This window comes from Littorina saxatilis, linkage group LG6, assembly GCF_037325665.1.
Source record: "Littorina saxatilis isolate snail1 linkage group LG6, US_GU_Lsax_2.0, whole genome shotgun sequence".
Lineage (NCBI taxonomy): Eukaryota > Metazoa > Mollusca > Gastropoda > Littorinimorpha > Littorinidae > Littorina > Littorina saxatilis.
In genome coordinates this window covers 12,861,856-12,882,234 of record NC_090250.1, presented here as the reverse complement: position 1 = coordinate 12,882,234, position 20,379 = coordinate 12,861,856, and the positions used below count along the sequence as shown (strand labels likewise).

Below are 20,379 nucleotides of genomic sequence, written 5' to 3'. Positions count from 1 at the left end.
TCCTGCGGATGCTTCGTGCTAAAATTGCACTTCCATTAAAATATTGTACGCTCATGTCAACTGGTACTATATTTTCAATTGTTTCTCTGTCAATTTCAGATGTTTGTTTCCAATTACTTCAGTATCTCCCTGTTGCAATTCCAGGTGATTCATTATGCATGTGCCAATCAGTTTGAGGTGTTTAATTCTGATTCCTGTATTTACAGTGTAAAATTAAAACTATTGTTTTCAAACAATCCTATGACACCTGGTAATGGTTCTGTGTTTTTTTGTAATTTGTATTTTGTTTTTCTGCAATAAATATTTGAAATGGATCTGAGACTGACTTACTACTTTTAGCACTCTTTTTCACCACATTCCCACGTACAGATATTGCAATATCAACTCTTCCTTTCTACCTGTTTCAAACAAGCTCTATTTTTTAATTAAAAAGTTTTTTTTTCTTGTGGCTGTTTGATCAATTATGGCAAGCATTGACTGAAATAAACAATTTATATATATCCAGCACAACATGCAATTCATTAACTTTTGACCCTAACCTTTAACACTTCCCAAAATAAATCTTTGGTGGACATTGCATCGACGCTGTTCATTTTGAATGAACATTTTTCTTGTTAGATCAGTGGTCTATGCCGGCGCATAGTTGTGTATTGACTGGATCAATCGCCAACTCGCTGCGCTCGCGGTAAGTGCTGACAACCGGAAGAAAGCTGCATTCCGAAAAAAGTCACTTCCGTTTCGCCATTTTTCGATGATGCCAGAGAAGTGAACCATGATTTCAAGATGCCCGGTGCAAATTGTTGTATGCCTGGATGCAGCGTGAGCTCACTAAGATCTTCAACGCTTATAACTTTCCATGGTATACCAAACGGAAAAGCGGATGCCGAATGGAGAGCTGCTCTTCCACAAAATCAACCGTGCTGACAAGCTTTTCAACCCGAAGAATGCGAGGATGTTCCCGACATTTCAAAGAAACATGCTTCAAATACGGTACGTAAAAAAACTAGTAATATAGCGAAAATAAGCTTTCATCTGATTGTCTGTGCTGTGTTGTTTTGCTTGTAATGCTTCAAGTGACGAAGCTCTAGTAGTATCAATCAATCAGTATGAGGCTTAGTACTTGTAGTAACTAGTACTTTTACAGCTCGCAGACAAAAAATAACACAATCGTATTCTGAATCATACATTGACAAAGGCGTAATTCTGAGCTATAATTATTAGGTAATGGGGAAAAAACCACTCTTTGTTCTTGTGATAATGTGTTTTTGAATATATTCTAGTAAACTTCTGGGTTAGAACTTAGATTTCTTTTGTTGTTTTACTCGGTCACTGAGTCAGTCTTGTTCATTCTTGACAGATTTGCAGTAGTGTGTTTTACTAATTCTTGTTTCTATTTCAATAGATCTAAATGTATAGGTCTGTTTAGTTAATTTAACTTATAATTTCGACTCAGCATTTTGAACATTTTCTTTGCATGTTTTTTTGCTGGGCCTACAGGCAAGCGAGCACTCATTCCAGGAAGTCTGCCAACCAACCATGTGCTACAGAAGTCAGTAGAAACACCAAAGACTCCAGCCAGGAAACCCCCAGTGAGTAAAAATTGCTGTTATTTGCCCAGTATAGTATGCTATTAGTGATACTGATAGTGATAATATGCTACTTGTAACTCTTTTGTGAGTACCGGTACATGTATACTGGGTGTTTTCTCAGTTTTTGTCCGCTGTCAGTGTGAGATTTATATTGTGGTATAACCTGTTTTTCTAGTTTCATGGTTTAGCCACGACTCACTTTGAATGAGGGTCATCTGCCAGGCATTTAGCTGATTATCTGATAAGTGATATTTTTTAATTTGCTATTTATAAATTACAGTTATAGTAAACTAACACTGTCGCACAAAGTATGTGACTTTAAAAAAAGATTTGTTTGAAATCATGTGAGCTCTGTCCACTAGATGATGGAGAAGGGAATTTTTCCAGTTGAGTCTGCAACATGGATTTTTTCTCTCTCGGATAACAAATACAGTATGGTAGGAAAAATTTAGGGTTGGTGTGGCGATAACTTCTTCTTCTGCGTTCGTGGGCTGAAACTCCCATGTACACTCGTGTTTTTACGTGTATGACCGTTTTTACCCCGCCATTTAGGCAGCCACACGCCGCTTTCGGAGGAAGCATGCTGGGTATTTTCGTGTTTCCATAACCCACCGAACTCTGACATGGATTACAGGATCTTTTCCGTGCGCACTTGGTCTTGTGGTTGCGTGTACAGTAGTACCTGCCATATCCGGTCACCCATTAGTCATTGCAAAGGTGACCGCAAATATCAGGTGGCCGTTCATTACAGGCCCCCTCCTCCTCCAAAAAACCCCAAAAAACACGATCAAGTTTTCATGAAGAAAAGAAAGCGATCATCCACGAGCCGCCGATTCATTGTCTCTGTTAGTTTTGCTTTCGTTTATACATCTTAATTATTTGCGTGTTTAACTCGATCGTCCTGGCTAAGCTATTGTTTCGTATGTTTCTATGTGTGTTGTTTGGATTATTATATATGTATTTGAGTGTCAGATAAACAAGTGTTTCAAACTCACATCAGCTGTGATCGATCCGGAAGTGACTGCCGTAAATGTACATGTATGCGCATGTCTGTATTTACAGTTTGCGCATGCGTAAGTATTCATGTCGTCTGCTCGTGCTGTGCCGTCTGTGCACACAACACACACACACACCACAGGCGCTCGCCCGCGAAAGTGACAAGTGGCCGTTAAGTGGCCGCTCCTGTCGAGTAAGAGGGGCACCTTAGGGCAAAAATCAGTGACCGTTGACCGCGTCAGACAGGTTAACGGCCATTAAGAGTCAATTATAGAAGGAAAACTCATTAGTCATGGGAAAGCTGGCCGCTCCGGGTAGGTTCACGCCCACGAAAGGGCCGGAAATGGAAGGGACTACTGTACACACGAAGGGGGATAAGTCACTAGCAGGTCTGCACACAAGTTGACCTGGGAGATCGGAAAAATCTCCACTCTTAACCCACCAGGCGGCCGCAGCCGGGATTCGAACCCTCGACCTTCCGATTACGAGGCCGACGTCTTACCACCCCGCCACAGCGCCCGTCGTCACGGTCGTGTGGCGATAACAATAAAGATATGTCATAGTGACTTGACTAATTGATTTGAATTCTGCTGCAGGTCAGTCGCCCCCCACCTCCTGCTCCTGACCTGGTTGCCTCCTACAACTTCGAGGAAATACGACAGGACACCCTTCAGCTTGCTGCACCATGGTGTCTCTTGGAGAACAGCAAGGAACAGATACAGGTGGGAATAACCGAAGCCAGCCAAGTGAAACTGTTGTCCTCTACGTTATGATTACGTACTCCAGCAGACATCAACTTGTGGTCGACGTGCGTGGGTTTTGCTCAAAATACGTAAGTATTCGTCAGTGTTTGGCTTCTCGAATTAAGTTTAAACTTAATCTCTGTCTCGAACCACAGGCGGAAGGTATCGTTCACTGGACCACTACTTACATAGAAAGACTATACTGAACGAATCGTCGGTAAGCTTACCACACTGTCATACTGTCATACTCATAGTGATATCACTGATACATTTGTACAGTAAAACCTGAGTCTAGCGGACCCTTGTTGTAACGGCCACCTGCTACATACGGACAGTTTATCATGGCACGAACACGATTTCAACAATAACTAACCTTTAACGGGCGGACACCTGCCACTTACGGACGCGGACACGATTTTTCGGACCGTAGGAAGTGTAAACAGTGTCACAAACGGACACAACGTACATAAAAACGCAACTTCGAAAACTCGACTGTTATGCAGACAGTGCTCGGCAGCCGTAGCCGTAGCACAAATGGTTGTTGATTGGTTGTCCTGTCCCTTTTCTGACCAATCAGTGGCTTGTTTAGATGGAGACCCACTTTCGCTCACTCACTTTCGCTTTTCCGCATTGTGGATACAGTCACAATCAAAAGCAACAGTAGACTACTGTGTTTGAAAATGGAATCTCCAGCAGGAAAAAGAAAAGCGTTGACTTTAGAGCAGCGTGTCGCTGCCTTGAAAAAACTAGATAGCGGCCAATCATGCCAAGATGTGGCGAAGGAGATGGGATGTGGTAAAACACAGATCGCGAGGATCAAATCGGAAAAAGAAGACGTGATGATCTCTCTCTCTTTGTAAGCAATCGTTCGAAGGAAACAATAGTTAACACAGCTAAATTTTTGTTCCATGCATTTATGCTGAGACTAGAAAAACTGAATGAAACAAGAGCTGACCCAATTTGGTCGAGACACACTGCGGAATTTCCCGTTGAATGACTGATGAAGAGTCAGCTATTTTTAGCTTTGTGACGTCCGACTTGCGTAAGTTTGATGCACAGTGTGTGTAGGGAACGGGTTAGGTGGGGGGGGGGGGGGGGGGGGGGGGGGATGTTGTTGTTGTTGTTGTTGTTGTTTGCTACATGTATCATTTGTTTACTCACATTTTCAGTGAGTCTCATGTTCAATCCAATAAATACATACTACAGGACTGACAAAAAGTGTCTTGTTCATTTTACGTGCTCTTTGTAAAATATTGCCCCGGCCCCTCCACCTGTGAAGAAGGGACACCTGTCTAATAGGGACACTATTACCATTCCCCAAGGGTGTCCGTTAGAGACAGGTTTTACTGTACAGGTATTAAAACATGGCTGTTTGCTGAAAAAATCGTTGTGAAAAATTGTAATGTCTCTGAAGTTTGATTCAGTCCGTCATTCATTTTGATGGGAAGTCAACCCTTGGTGAGGCTAATACTAATATTGTTTTGATCTGTATTCTGCCAGTGCCATTGCCAACTGCCATTGTTGTTCTTGTGGAGTTCTAGAACAAGCTCTGGTTTGAATGACCAGCTAAAATTAATGCTAATAGTAAATAAGTACATTATTTTTGCATTAGCGGGGTATACAAAATATTTTATTAAAAAAATACCGCATGGTTTTGCTTGATCAAATCATTTATCAGCTGACAATATGCTTTTATTTCAGTTGGACCTGACTTGAGCATGATTCCGTTGTCTCCGCAACAACAGCTTGATTGAGATACAGGCATGTCCAGTTTTCAGCAAGTGCAGGCTGAGTGTGAAGATCTGATTGCTGATCTAGACACAACATAAGCTGCTTGACACTATTCCAAGGTAAGCGAGAAGCTTTGAAAATAGTTACTTTAATTCAGTAATGCGTAATTATGTATGCAATACTCCTGCTGGTGAGTTCACTACAAACAGGTACTACATTAGAACTAGAAGAATAGGTTCCACAAGAACATTTCTGACTGTTGATGCCACTAAAACTCTCGTTACATCCTGCATTCTGTGTAGATTAGATTACAGCAAATCCCTTCTCATAGGCTGCCCTGACTCCACTCTCCAACCCTTGCAAAAAGTACAACACTCTGCAGCACTCCTCTCATGAAAGAACTTCACTGGCTTCCTGTGTCTCAACGTATTAGGTATAAAGCTGCCTGCTTCTGCTACAAGATCATCTCTGAATCGGCACCTGCCTATCTTTCGTAACTGGTCTCCCTCTACACTCCCTCTCGCACCCTTCATTCTTCTGCTGATGCTCGACTTCTCCGTCAAGGTTGCTTTAAACGCAAGGCTCATGGCTTCCGCACGTTTTCATATCATGGCCCTCAGTTATGGAATTCACTCCCCTTTCTATTACGTCACTCTCCATACATTTCATCTTTTAAGTCCAATTTGAAAACTCACTTGTTCCAACAACATTACGGATAGTTCCTTAGGCCAAACAAAAAAATAGTCTGTTTACGGTAACATCGGCCCAAAAAATAGGGTCGGTAGGTCGGGATTTTTTTTTTCTCCAAAAAACATCAAATTATTTTGCCCAAAAACAAACTTTGTTTTAAAATTTTGATTTTTTTTTTTCCCCCAAATGCCAAAAAAAAGTCTAGGGTCGCGCAAAAAAATAGGGTCGGTCGGGATACCGTAAACAGACTTCTTTTTTTTTGGCCTTAGCATAGAGTCTGGGGATGTGAGATGTGCATGATGTGTTGTTTGAATCTGACAGTGATTGTATGAATTTTTTATACACGTATTGTTGTCACGCGCTTTGAACTTCTGATAAGGCGCTTTATAAATGCCCGTTATTATTATTATTATTATAAGTAGATACACACTTGTAAACTTATGTTAGTTTTCACACGTGAGCATGAAGTGCCTTTATGAGGAATGTATAGTGGCTTGCAATATTGAATTTGAGGGATGTTTGCAGTTATGTAATATATTAGCACAGCTCAGTTTTCTTCAGGGTTCCGTGAGAACAGTGAAATTCTCCTTTGAGGACTGAAAAATATCTTGGATAATTGGTCTTAATTGGGGGGGGTGGGGGGGGGGGGGTGGGGGGGGGAGATTTAAAACATAAGTACATTCACATGTGTTTTTCATTTTCACTGTGTAAAGGTGGGGAGGTCCTTCTCTACTTGTTTCTTTGTTTTCCCATTGACATATATTTTTGTTCTTGTCTATATTTTTTACATAGGTGCTGTCCTCATCCCCAGCCGACTGTTTCCGCTGAAGCCGTGAAGGATGCTTCTTCATGTAGGCGTGGACATCTTTTTCGTCGCCGTGCAAGGCTTCCAGTTCCAGTACCATATAATTTTGTGAATACTCTGGGGACCTGTCATCAACTTTGGAAGGACGCTTTATTTTAACACTTTGTACCCCATCTATGTTGACCAAGATTTTTTAAGCCGAGACCAGCTGTGCTGCAGCAGGTCACTCAGAATTGTAGAAACTGTATCAACAGGCTAGAATCCTGGCGTTAGATCAACGTTACAGGAAGCGACTGAAGCTAACAGTCTAAGCAGGATGCGGATATGTGCCGAATGATAACAGATGCAATGTACATAGTGACTGTGTGTACCTGGGAGACAAGGAGTTAAGACCACATCTGAACTGAGGATTTAGTCTCTCCATAATCAAACGCTGAAGAAGATTTCAGAATGAACTTTGTTAGATAAATTATGGTTGTTATGATCGTCACATTTTAGGTCCCCCCCTTCCCCCCTTTTCAAACTTCCCCGCTTTTCAGACCTTACATTTTTGGATTTTCTGTTCACAACCTGTTGTACATTTACCTAGATATTAAGCAGATTTCCTCCTTTTTAAGACCAGCTTATTTTTTTATTCTTGGAGGCCTGAAAAGGGTGTTTGGAAGGACACTGTATTTGTTTGTTCGAAATTCAGAATTCAAATAATTCTTCATCAACGAGTTATTACTGCCTCACCATAGCAGTTAGGCCAGTCTTACTAACTCTTACTTTTATTAATGTGCCGTGATGCAAAGACGTTGAGCAGTTTTCAGATGTTTATGAATCTAGGGCTTTCAAAATTTACTGACATACAATACAATACAATACAATAAAATAACTTTATTAATCTCTAAAAGAGAAATTGCATTGCTGAGCTTTTGTGTCCGTAATAATAACATACATAAAACATTCAAAAATAAACATTTGTTCTTTGTCATGCATACATTCTTGTGTTCTTATACATTTCTTCATGTTGGACTCCATGACTCCATGACATCCAAACATGAAGTTCAGTTACCCCTTTTTAACTTTGAAGGTCACATTGTGGGCGAATTTTTAGCAAAAAGTTGGAACATGGTATGACTGTTCTTACTCACAAGGGAAGTGATTTTGTTATTTACTGATTTTCATTTTGTGTGGCCTTCTTTCACCCATTTAATCATTCATAAATGTTCATACCCAAGGGAAGTAATTCACATATATCTATGGCCAATGTTTTCACAGGGCATCATATATAGTGTGGATGAACACTGTCTCCACTCAAAATAGTCCTTTGCTATTGTACATTGTGAATCAGCATTTTTGTTTTTGTCCTGTTTGAATAAAGTGCAATCATTTTACAACCAAAGTGTTAATGTTAAAGATGTTTACATAATGTGTGAAGGATGATGCATTTGAAAACTAATATTGTTAAATGTAAATTGACCTGTGACAAGTCAGCATAGTGCAATATCCAAGCATGAAACCCGCACACAATTCCCAAACAACATGCTTTCTTTTCCACAAAATTCCATCCAGTGGAAAACAATTATGTGAACGTCATAACATGGTGTTTTTTTACATTAATAATCAAGCCTTACACCAACTAAAATGGTGTTAATAGGCATTTGAGCAAGCTTTAACACCAACATAACATGGAGTTAATAGGCATTTGAGCAAGCTTTAACACCAACATAACATGGGGTTTTGCATGTTATACCAGCAATAACATGATGTTAATCACATTACAAGCAAGCTGTAACACCACCAAAACAAGCAGTTTTGCAAGTTAAGTCTACGATAACATGATGTTAATCACATTACAAGCAAGCTGTAACACCACCAAAACAAGCAGTTTTGCAAGTTAAGTCTACGATAACATGATGTTAATCACATTACAAGCAAGCTGTAACACCACCAAAACAAGCAGTTTTGCAAGTTAAGTCTACGATAACATGATGTTACTTGGCGTTAAACCAAAGCTTTAATGCCATCAAAACTTGGAATTTTTGCATGTTACAGACATGCTGTAACATGGTTTAACATGATGTTTTGACCGTCGCAAAACGCGCTGAAATTCCAGGCAATTTCGCTGCGATAACTTCAACAAAATCCAATCAAAATCTGGCGTTGTCGTGAACACCAAAATGTGATAAACCCATTGAAACTTGAAGTTTTGTTGGGATTTTGAGTAGTTTTGTAAGATACAAAACGCCACTTTTCGCCCAGTGACACACACACACAAACCTAGACACAAAGACACACAGACACATAAAGACATTACAACACACAAACACACACGCACACGCACACACACACACACACGCACGCACGCACGCACGCACGCACACACACACACACGCGCGCACGCACACACACACACACACACACACACACACACACCCTCTCTCTCTCTCTCTCCCTCTTTCTCTCTTTCTATCTTTTTCTCTTTGTCTGTCAGTCCGTCCGTCAGTTCGTTCGTCAGTCCGTCTGTCTATCTGTCTGTCAGTCCGTCTGTTTGTATGTCTCTCTCTCTCTCTCTCTCTCTCTCTCTCTCTCTCTCTCTCTCTCTCTCTCTCTCTCTCTCTCTCTCTCTCTCTCTCTATAACGCCGCTCTCTCTGTGTACCAGCATACAACTGAGAGGCGAAAAAATAAGGCCTTAAAAAAATAAGGGCTTATTTTTTTAAGGCCTTATTTTTGTAAGGCCTTATTTCCAATATGACCTTAGAAAAATAAGGCCTTTTTTGTGCTTATTCTAAAATAAGGCCTTAAAAAATAAGGCCTTTACAAAATAAACCCATAAAAAAATAAGCCCTTATTTTAGAAATAAGGCCTTATTTCTTGAAAATAAGCCCTTATTTCCTGAAATAAGGCCTTATTCATTTAAGGCCTTATTTTTGGGATTTCTGACCCTTTGTGCCAAGGATATGTATGAATGCATGCACACACACACACACATGCACATACACACACACACGCAATAACACACACACGCAATAACACACGCACGTACGAACGCACACACGCGCACACGTTCGCACGCACTGACACACACACACATATGCACACACACACACACACACACATGCACATACACACACACACGCAATAACACACACACACACACACATAAACGCTGAACAAATAAGGATAACCTTTTGTACATGTCTCCGCGTGTATAAAACCCGATCTCTTATTATCGTTGATGAGGGAGACGGGGGGGGGGGGGGGGGGGGGGGGGGCGAGGGGGAGGGGGCGCAAACGAGAAAAAAGAGCCACGGTCTGGTAAGGCCAACATTCATCGTTACGCAGCATTTCCTCATACTCATTAACCACGACTGACGATGTTGATAACAAACCGTACTACCTTTCCCCTAGCGATGGTCTGGTGTTTTATAGCAGGATGGCTGACGGGACAATGACTCGAGCTGTCTCTGACCAATTTATGTATGTTGTGTCTTCCTGCGGTTTACCCCAAGATACATTATTCCTCATATCATAAATGCAGCGAAGAATGACTGGCTGGTGCGGACTTTATTAGTGTCTTTTCGGTTACTTACAGCCAAACATTAACTGCTGCGGGCATGAAGCTGCACTTTTCCTGTGTTTGCCGACTGTTTGTTTCGTTCATTGTACATACGTTGAATAAGTGAATCGACAGTTAAAGGCACACTCCTTCTCGTGAAAACAGTTGGTATGGGATAACACCATCCCGGCCTCCACGTCGTCACATACCAAAAATCAACAACCTGACTGCTTGCTGTGGTGATTTGGAATTTTCTTTTATGAATTGATTGTGTGCTGCGAAATTAATCATAAAAAAATTCCCAATGCGCACAGGGAGAACCCATGCTGTTCAGTGTTGGTATGTTACCAAGTGGATAGATGGTCTTATCCCATGTAAAAGCCCTATCAGATCTGAGACGGTGCCGAGCCGAACTGTGTACACGGGAAGGCGTGCGCTTTTAACTTACTTTCTACCTGCTGGGAGTTCGTTGCATAGCCACGATAACTTAATTGGTGTGGCTCTGTGTGTGCCTGCAGAGTTTGATTTTCCAGTCAATGCATATCTTGAAAACCACTATTATAAATGTATAATAGTGTGTATATTCTATATAGCGTTCTAAATGAACTTTTTCTGTTTGTGCATTCACTGGTTTTGGGATCAAGTCTCGACCGCTTTGTACTCAAACAAGCTCGAGAAGTGACTAAACTTATTAATTGCATCTGAATACACTCCGCTTTTCTGAGCTTGCCTGGGGAGCGCGCCGCGCCGGTTGAAGCGGCACGTTGCCGTATCCTATCCCCGCCAGGTACAATATTCCTTTCACGACTGACTCATTCTGTGTTGTTGTTTGATAGGTAAGCCGGCAGGACGTGTGCATCAAGCAGACATGTGAACAACGCCGGGGATTCAGCGGGGCCGGGATTTATTCGAGTCATGATGTCAAAGGCGACAGACGGGAGGTTAACGCCTGAGAGCCGGCGAGTGCAGGTGAGCATCACCCGGTATCTACTCTGTATCTTTCTACCCGGGAGTGTGTGCACTGACACAGCATCGTGACGGCGACAACACTGTGTCAACATCCCCACCAGCCGTGGAATAAATACAATTCACACTGAATGGAGGCAAGACAATTACGGTACGGGTTCATCTTCTCACTGTTCGCGCAGAGCTGACTCCGTGACACTGTTTGGAGACTGTCCGTACATTTCGTCTTAAAGAAAAGACAAAGACGTGAAACTGGTCGGACTATGTGAAATGAAGTATGTAATTATACAGATGACATGAAATGGATTCTGTGAGAAAACTGTGTTATTTACAGTTTCTGATTGATTGACAGAGAAATGAAATCAGAATATGTGAAATGAAGCATGTAATGATACAGATGAAATGAAATGGATGCTGTGAGAAAACAAAATGTGTTTCACACAATCTCTGGCTGATTCAAAAGAAAATAATCTGGTACTTGAAAATCGAGCATGGAAAAGCAGTGAAAAATGTCTCCAGTGTGGTGGATTACACTGAGAAGTGAATTGAAACGAGGAGATGAAGGGTCGCAAAACGAAGAACATTCGGTGGGGTGCAGTGATCTCTTGCAGAACATATACTGGTCTACACAAGGATACATCTTCGGTGCATTATCACCATGAGAGAATATAATTTTTGGGAAAGCAAAATAAGTTAAGTGAAGTGAAAACCGTCTGTGGTCGTCTCACGATGAGTACCCAGCAGCAACAGCAGCATCCACGACAGGAAGTGACGTCAGCAGCAGAAGACAGTGGGATTACCGTGACCACAAGCGGAAGCAGTTCCCGTGGTCCCCTGTGCCATTGTCTGCCTGGTTTCGGGTCAGTACACAAACTCTACTTCCTGTTTGTTTGTTTGGTCGGTTGGTTGGTTTCTTTTTTACTCTTGTGTCGTTTGATGCTTTTGGCGGTCTGTTTTGATTCCTTGCTCTTTAATTGTGACAGAGACAGAGATGTAGTTTAACACAAAATGTGATCCTAGTCGACATTGTCTCTATGTGTGTGTGTGTGTGTGTGTGTGGGGGGGGGGTGACAAGAGGTCTGACAATGTCGACTAGGATCACATTTTGTGTTGAACTACATCTCTGTCTCTGTCTCTTACTCTCTCTGTCTATGTCTCTCTCTCTCTCTCTCTCTCTCTCTCTCTCTCTCTCTCTCTCTCTCTCTCTCTCTCTCTCTCTCTCTCTCTCTCTGTCTGTCGGTCTGTTTCTCTTTCTTTCTCTCTCACTCTCACTCACCTCAGCCCTTCTCATTTTCAAAGAGATTACAACGTTATCCCTCCGCCCCCCCCCCCCCCCCCCCCACCTTTTCATCATCCCCACCCCCACCCCCACAGCTGACTGCAGCAAACAGCGTGTCTCTGTTACCTGCTGGATCGCCGTTTGACGCCTTCCGTGTGAATTCTCTCTCTGACCCCGGCCCTCGGCCACGGCGATAATCTGTCTTTATCATCCCCCGATAATCCCCATCTTACCCTCCCTGCTTGCTCGCTGTCAATCATGGAGTATGTCCGGCAAAACATTTGCAGCTGTCATATCATGACGCAATGTCTTTGCTGGTGTTTGAAGGTTTCAGTGGCATACAAATTAAATCTTGTTCATCTTGTTCATACAGCGTTTTCTGTAATGTTATTTACGGTTTTTGTGTCACAATGCGTTGTACCTATTGTGTTCCTTGCTGCTGGTTTACGTTTATATTCGCTGTATACGGTCTGGTGCTCTGCATCGCAAAACGCCGCTCGTGGTGAGTTACATTCAGCCAATAAACACAATAGGACGAGCTGTGGTTACATTCACTGGAGGATTTACGTGCCAATCAAAATGCATCAAAGTGCACCTCAGCGCAAGATATTTTCACGTGCAGCTGTGTTAAGCGACGCATTTGCACAACACGTTGCGTTCAACGGCTTTGCTGTGTGGTGTAAATGGGGCCTTACACAGCCAAGAGAACGATCTCTCAAAGCTGGGCGGTGGCCGGTGGCCGCGTGGAGAAAATCCTCCAATCCTTTGGGCAGATGGCGACAAGTTTTCAGATTCATACAGCATTTGGGGATATTTTCGGCGGGTTTGATGTCACTTTTCCCGATACTTTATATTTTGGGGTGTGTGCATTTGTCCAACTGCCAAGCGAGGATTAGGGAGCTATGCTTGTTTTGCCCGTTGTGATGTTGGCGAGTGTTGCTGCTGTGTCATTTCTTCATTTTTGTTTTTCGTTGAAGGTTAGCCTTGTCTTGCATTACGCCCATTTCTTGACAAAGACTAATCTCAGAAAGAATGTCTGTCCTGTTTGGAGAGGGGTTCACTAGTCCGAGGGTTCACTAGTCTGAGGGTTCACTAGTCCGAGAGGAAGTAATCGTCAATCAACGACTTCAATTCTTCTTCTTCCGCATCGAAAATGTTACCTGCTTTGCAAGAATTCAGCAGAAACGCTAATCTTTTCTCCATTTTCGCAGTCAATCGCAACCATAGATCTATGATCGCAACATATGAACACAAGCGGTAGAGAGGCATTACTTCCCCTTAAGACCGCTTCGACCAATCACGAGTGCTGTTTCAGGCGAGAACGGACATTGTTACCAAGAAAGTTTTCGAAAGTGGCTTCTGATTGGTAGAAGCCTCTTTCTTGTTTACACCCAAAGAATTGGGTGTTAAACTTCATGGTTGGCCAACATAATTTAACCTAGAAGCTGGTTTAAAAATAGACACAGTGACCTTTCGAACGCTATACGACATGATGGGGTTCTGTAAAGGATATATGTTGTCATTCTTTGTCTTTATTTAGAGCATGGTAGGACAAGGTTGATTAAATATCGATTTGCAGGCATTTATAAGCCACTGACATCCAACAACAGGCAAATATGTGTGTAGAAGTGTCAAAACTATCCCAAAATGCCAATAACCCAATTCTCCCAAAATTGACCTACATTGGTAAATTCAATGTAGCTGCAAAGAGGTTCCCGCAGGTTATCTTTTTTGCCCGTGAGGGTCAATTAGTAATCCCACCGACCTGAATTATGGAGAGGATTGAGTCTGGGTTGTACTACAGCCCCACACATAATTTCATTGAAATCGGTTCTCAAACATCGGATATCTATTTGCGGACACACACACACACACACACACACACACACACACACACACACACACACACATACACACACACACACAGACACAGTGAAACCTATATACCGCCTTTTAAGGGGCGGTATAATGACTGGAAAATCAAGCGTCTATAGTGAACCTTCGGACTAGTGAACCCTCGGACTAGTGGGACGTTCCCCCTGTGAGCAAGTGTTAATGGGCCTCTCTCCGACCCCCATCATCGGTCCTGAGGGTATTTGGCTGGGCACAAATCAACCAATAACAAACTTGTTTTCTTTGTGCTATCGTGCGCATCTCATCGTCTGGGCCAATTTTGTATGGACATTTTGTTCCCTTTCTCGTGAAAACACTGATAGTCAGTCGGCTAAGGACCGTTTTGGTTACTTTTTGGCGTCACGTTAGCAAACACTTTTTTCTGATAGATTTTAACACCACAACACTAAATCGAAAGTTTTGGGGCAATATTCCAAACCACCGGTGAGAAAAACGTTGGTTTGTGTGTATGTAAGACCATCCTTCTTCTTGGTCACATACCCAAAGTCAACAGCCTGGGTGCTTTCAGACTGTGTAGAGGGCCCCAAAGGGTTTAAAATCGTGATCGTGATTGGCGTTTTTTGACCTTTCTGTGACCGTGATTGCCGAAATGTGACCGTGATTGCTGAAATGTCCATTTCTGTGATCTTGATGGGACTTTGCCCGTGATCCGTGATGACACAAAAATCAAGTCTCGTGATCGTGATCGTCATTTGTTTTCGTGATCGTGATGGGCATTATTGCAAAGCATTTTATTTTCAACGTACATTTTTCACAGCTGTATCACTCTATGATCCTCTATTCGTCAAGGTGTTTGTGATCGTGAAAACAAAAATCAAGGTAACTGTGATCTTGAAAGCTAAAATTTCTCTTCCCGTGATCGTGATGATACCCCCCCCCCCCCCCCCCCCCCCTTTGGGGCCCTCTGTGTACAGTGGCGTTTGTGTAATGAGTTAATTATGTAAAGGCCACTAGTGGCTAAGAAAATAACATGCCAACTCACTTCAGCAAGCAGTCACGGTGTTCATTTAAGGTATGTGACCAGGTGGAGTTTGGTCTTTTCCCATGTAATAGCCTGGCCACAGTCTGAGATGGTGAGCCCAACTGTTTTTACAAGAAGGAGTGTGCCTTTAAACAGATGCAAGTAAAGGCATGTCAACGTTCACGTGCCGACGATGAGCTGCACACAGCTCTTGCCAGTGAAGAATAAAGCACGTAACATCTTTGGTTTCTAAGCTAGGTTAATCGATGTAATTAAATGACTCGTCTTTTATTCATTGATATATTCAGTTTTTCTGTCTCTTTCGTGAAATTCATTCTCTCTTTCATTTTGTCTTACTTTCTTTCTTTCTTTCTTTCCTTTTCCCTGTCAGTTTTCTTGATTGCTTTTGGTCTTTCTTTTTGTCCTTTTTTATATTTAGTCAAGTTTTGACTAAATATTTTAACATCGAGGGGGAATCGAAACGAGGGTCGTGGTGTATGTGTATGTGCGTGTGTGTGTGTGTGTGTGTGTGTGTGTGTGTGTGTGTGTGCGTGCGTGCGTGTAGAGCGATTCAGACCAAACTACTGGACCGATCTTTATGAAATTTGACATGAGAGTTCCTGGGATTGATATCCCCATACGTTTTTTTCATTTTTTTGATAAATGTCTTTGATGACGTCATATCCGGCTTTTCGTGAAAGTTGAGGCGGCACTGTCACGCCCTCATTTTTCAACCAAATTGGTTGAAATTTTGATCAAGTAATCTTCGACGAAGCCCGGACTTCGGTATTGCATTTCAGCTTGGTGGCTTAAAAATTAATTAATGACTTTGGTCATTAAAAATCTGAAAATTGTAAAAAAAAATAAAAATTTATAAAACGATCCAAATTTACGTTTATCTTATTCTCTATCATTTGCTGATTCCAAAAACATATAAATATGTTATATTCGGATTAAAAACAAGCTCTGAAAATTAAATATATAAAAATTATTATCAAAATTAAATTGTCCAAATCAATTTAAAAACACTTTCACCTTATTCCTTGTCGGTTCCTGATTCCAAAAACATATGACTAAGTGCCAAAAGGTGCGCACGAAAAGCGGACAAAGGGGCTAAAAAATAAAAGTTGACAAACACGACTGATATTGTGATTTTTGTTAAGACAACAGATGCTGGAACCCAATTACGAAAAGAAAAGATAAATTTACCCAAATGATTTTACAAATAACGATAATTTTGTTCGTTATATCATTCAAAACGGCACTGAGTCATAGCATTAAGGTTATCTCGCACGTTTTTAAAGCTAGGGCTTTGAAACTTGGCACACAACCAAAGTATAATGACCTCCAGGTATGGTGCACATCACATTAAACAACATTGAATTTCAAGGTCACAGCGAGGTTAAATTTCCTTTGCAAACTGGAAAATTGTCGTTGTCACGTCTTACATGTTTTAATACTAGATCAGTTAGACTTTACATACTTCACATACTTTCAGCATTTTTATAAAACCTCATTAAAAGTGACCTGCTGGTTAATCTTTGTCAAAGTTCAAGGTCACAGCGGGGTCACATCTGGTCCAAATGTGGAATATTTTCAATTTATTCAGCGCGTTTATAGCACGAGCTTTGAAAATACACACAGTTCTAGTGTATAATGTTCACACACGATTAAAGTCTGGTTGAAAAAGTCAAGGTCACAGCAGGGTCGCGTTGAGGTCAAACATATACATTTTTCAATGAGGTTTTCTCATATGTTTTTGAAGCTAGGGCCTTGAAACTTGGCACACTACGCAAGTTAAATTAAACCTCATCAAATTCCAAGGTCACAGTAAAGTTAAAGATCCTTTAAGGATATTTTCTAAAAAAGGTGACCGCCTGGTTAATGTTTGTCAAATTTCAAGGTCACAGCAGTGCCATCTGGCTTAAACTTTGAAAAATTGTCAATTTCTTCAACTAGTTTTATAGTGTTTGAAGTCATTCACACATGATGAAAGTCTGGTTGATAAAATCAAACGTCAAGGTCGCAGCGGGGTCGCATTGAAGTCAGACACATACAATTGTCATTTTCACGAACGCCTTTTAAGCAACACCTTTGAAACTTCACACATTCCAAAGTTTTGATGTTGTTTGGTTATAATCAAAGTGTGGTCAATTTCCATGATTGAGAGCATTCAGAGTGGTCAAGTTGAGGTCACACAAAAAGTGATAATCTTTATAAGAATCACGTTTGCTGCTATTGCTCACTTGACATTGGTGAAAGTGCTTATTTTATAATTGTTGATCTTGATGTTTTGACTAATTAATATTACCAGGATCAACCATACCAGATTTCAAAGTCCAGAAGTTGTCAAACCTCAAACCTGTTGGAAGTTTCAAAGATTTAAGCATCAACAAATTTCTATTTGATTTGACCTTAAATAACAGATTTGACCTTAAATCTTAAAACAGATCAACCAGACTTTGGTTTTATATAAATTGAAGTTCAATACAATTTCCTTTTTTTTTTTTTACCCACGCGAGACCCTGCTATGACCTTCACATTTCTCAAGGATCAACCTTGAATTCTCCATGTTGAACAATCATTAAGCAAAAGCGTTGTTTGAAGTTTGAAGGTTCTAGCTTCAAAAATCTCTGAAAAAATATGTTTCATCCGTTTTCTGAACCACATGTGACCCAGCCGTGACCTTGAAATCTGACAAGGGTCAACAAGACTTTTACCATGCATGGGGGCGATTAAACCCCAAATGTGTGTGAAGTTTCAAGGTTTCAACTTAAAAAACGTCTGAGAAAAATATACATTTTCCTTTTTGGACAATGTGTTGCACGCAAGACAACACGACAAACGCTCGTGTTATCATTCTTTTACTTTAAGGTCGAATTGCGTGCCCGCTCTTTCGCTAATCTCAATTAAAATTCATCTTGGAAGTTCGGTTTTATTACGCTTTTAATTAAGAAGATTAAACTAAGACAACAAATAGTTAGTTTTACCCATTAAACTCGATAAGGTAGTGACATTTTATGTTGAACGCAAGATGGTGTCGCACGCAAGATCTGAAAAGATGTTGACGACATAATTTCAACACTTGATAGCGCATTCGTGGTTCGTGATTTCTTCACAAATTTTGAACACAGAATGTGTCACGTGGTTCCGTAGATGAAGTAGATCTTTGTACATGTAAATTTTGTTTTTAAAAGAAAATAACCGTTAATTACCGAACATTTTGTCGCACGCAAGATATGACGAAATTTTCAAATCGTTTTCAAAAATGCTGTTCAAAAGTTCTGCAGTCTTTGCTGGATTACTTGAAAGACAGCAGTTTGATACACCGTTATCGCTTGACGTGTCGACATCAATTCCAGAATTTTTGAAAAAGAAATTTAGTAAATATCTGCGATTGAAAAATGTATGCCGTGATGACGACACATCTTGCGTGCGACACCTTAAAATTCGGTTATCGAAAAAAAAACATTCTCTCGAGATTTAGATTTGACGTTTGGTCTCGTCTGTAAAGCGATGTTTCAGGCATTCAATCAAACTAAATGCAATTCATTTGTGCTTCTTGTTATTTTTCTGTGGCATATTCAAAACACGAGGTATCACGATGTCCGTTTTCAGATGGCCGGTTTTGGCGTTATTTTTGACTTTAAACAAAGATAACTTCAAAACCGTTCAAGTCAGACACACGAAATTATGTCCACTATCTCTTCGCACATTCATCCACACACACACCAATTTTCAGCAGACACACGTTTTTAGAAACATTTTTATTGTAAAACAAAGTCGTCTTCTGTTCTGTGAGCACCTTTTGGCACTTAGTCATATAGATATGATATGTTTGGATTAAAAACACGCTCAGAAAGTTAAAACAAAGAGAGGTACAGAAAAGCGTGCTATCCTTCTCAGCGCAACTACTACCCCGCTCTTCTTGTCAATTTCACTGCCTTTGCCATGAGCGGTGGACTGACGATGCTACGAGTATACGGTCTTGCTGAAAAATGGCATTGCGTTCAGTTTCATTCTGTGAGTTCGACAGCTACTTGACTAAATATTGTATTTTCGCCTTACGCGACTTGTTTCCCTTTCTTTCCTCAAAAAGTGTTGCTGGTTGTGTTTTAACGGTATTTTGAAGTACCCTAGCATTGTTATCTGAAGTGAATAGCTGGGTTAATTTTTCATTCAAACGTTAACTCTACAAATTCACAGTATGTCAAAAGCGTATGGTTTGTGAAATAATCATCAAACAAATAGAGAACAAAGGGTCCTAGACAGAGATCTGTGGAGGCTAAAATTAATACGCAGGGCAGAATGTTAGCACAGCTGGGGAAAAGTCAAACAGTGCCCAGGAGTGTAATAAGGAGGGGGAATATAAAACTCTTTGCAAACTAAGTAAAGCAAGTTTCTTTCATTTCATTCACGATCAACCAACCACCAGAATTGTTTGTATACAATTATTTCATTCAGATAACGTCAACGATAGGTAAAACCTCTCTCTCTCTCCCTCTGTCCCCTGCCTAACCTGTAGCCTTTTTCACACCGGTGACACTGTGACGGTTCCCCTACGCTTTGTGTTCGGTGCCCTGACCCTTTGTGTTCGGTTCCCACTCGGTTCCCACACGCCAAAATTCGCGGACAAAACATCCATTTATGGTAGTATTACGCAATGTTGCTCTCTGAGAATGGTCTTGTTAGATCTGTGAGTGTTTACACTACATGCCTAGGTGCTGTTGGATTGAAGGTTTTTGATATTTTAGCCGTTATTAGGTAGAATGCCTTCCACTTTACTGCAAAACTGCATAATTCGTAGCATCGGCAAGAAATATCCTACCAAAAAATGCCTGCTTGGAACTGTCCGTGGTCCAGCAAAAAGTTCAACATGTCTGTAGCAGACAGCCCAAGTTTCAAGATTGTAGGGCCATCCAAACAGCCGTAATAATAAAAACAACAAAAGTAGTCAGTGAAATTGGCTGTGTTCGGTCCCCCCACACTTTTGTGACGTAGGCGTGACGGTTCCCATAATTCATTGTGTCGGTCCCCACTTTCTGTGTCGGACCCCACTTTCGACCTAATTTCTCTGTGACGGACCCCACAACCAGCCTATTTTGTGTCGGTCCCCACACCTTCTTGGATTTATGACTTGCCGGTTACTTGTATCATTGT

The 20,379-nt window shown here is 41.2% G+C and overlaps 2 protein-coding genes and 1 long non-coding RNA gene across 3 annotated transcripts in view; all 3 read left to right on the top strand.

The window, feature by feature from the left end:
• Nucleotides 1-349: 349 nt before the first annotated feature.
• On the top strand, nucleotides 350-3,949 carry LOC138968547 (uncharacterized). The gene is made up of 3 exons (XM_070341126.1): nucleotides 350-990; nucleotides 1,498-1,589; nucleotides 3,182-3,949. Exons 1-3 carry the CDS (start codon nucleotides 813-815, stop codon nucleotides 3,356-3,358), a joined length of 447 nt encoding a protein of 148 aa, XP_070197227.1. The 5' UTR covers nucleotides 350-812; the 3' UTR covers nucleotides 3,359-3,949.
• Nucleotides 3,950-4,690: 741 nt separating this feature from the next.
• LOC138968548 (uncharacterized) lies at nucleotides 4,691-7,941 on the top strand. Its single transcript, XR_011456220.1, has 2 exons — nucleotides 4,691-5,178; nucleotides 6,542-7,941. It is a non-coding gene; the product is annotated as an uncharacterized lncRNA (long non-coding RNA).
• Nucleotides 7,942-10,939: 2,998 nt separating this feature from the next.
• Nucleotides 10,940-20,379, top strand: part of LOC138968539 (ATP-binding cassette sub-family C member 4-like) — a 95,817-nt gene continuing 86,377 nt past the window's right edge. Inside the window, exon 1 of the mRNA XM_070341115.1 lies at nucleotides 10,940-11,925. Within this exon, the coding sequence (XP_070197216.1) occupies nucleotides 11,795-11,925 (131 nt within the window). The 5' untranslated portion in view covers nucleotides 10,940-11,794. The remainder of the gene's footprint in view (nucleotides 11,926-20,379) is intronic.

What these genes read in the sequence shown, in the direction of transcription:
- LOC138968547 (XM_070341126.1), top strand. Translation starts at nt 813, where the DNA reads ATGCAGCGTGAGCTCACTAAGATCTTCAACGCTTATAACTTTCCATGG. An exon ending in AGAAACATGCTTCAAATACG is followed by an intron (nt 991 to 1,497) that starts GTACGTAAAAAA and finishes CTGGGCCTACAG; the next exon opens with GCAAGCGAGCACTCATTCCA. An exon ending in CTCCAGCCAGGAAACCCCCA is followed by an intron (nt 1,590 to 3,181) that starts GTGAGTAAAAAT and finishes ATTCTGCTGCAG; the next exon opens with GTCAGTCGCCCCCCACCTCC.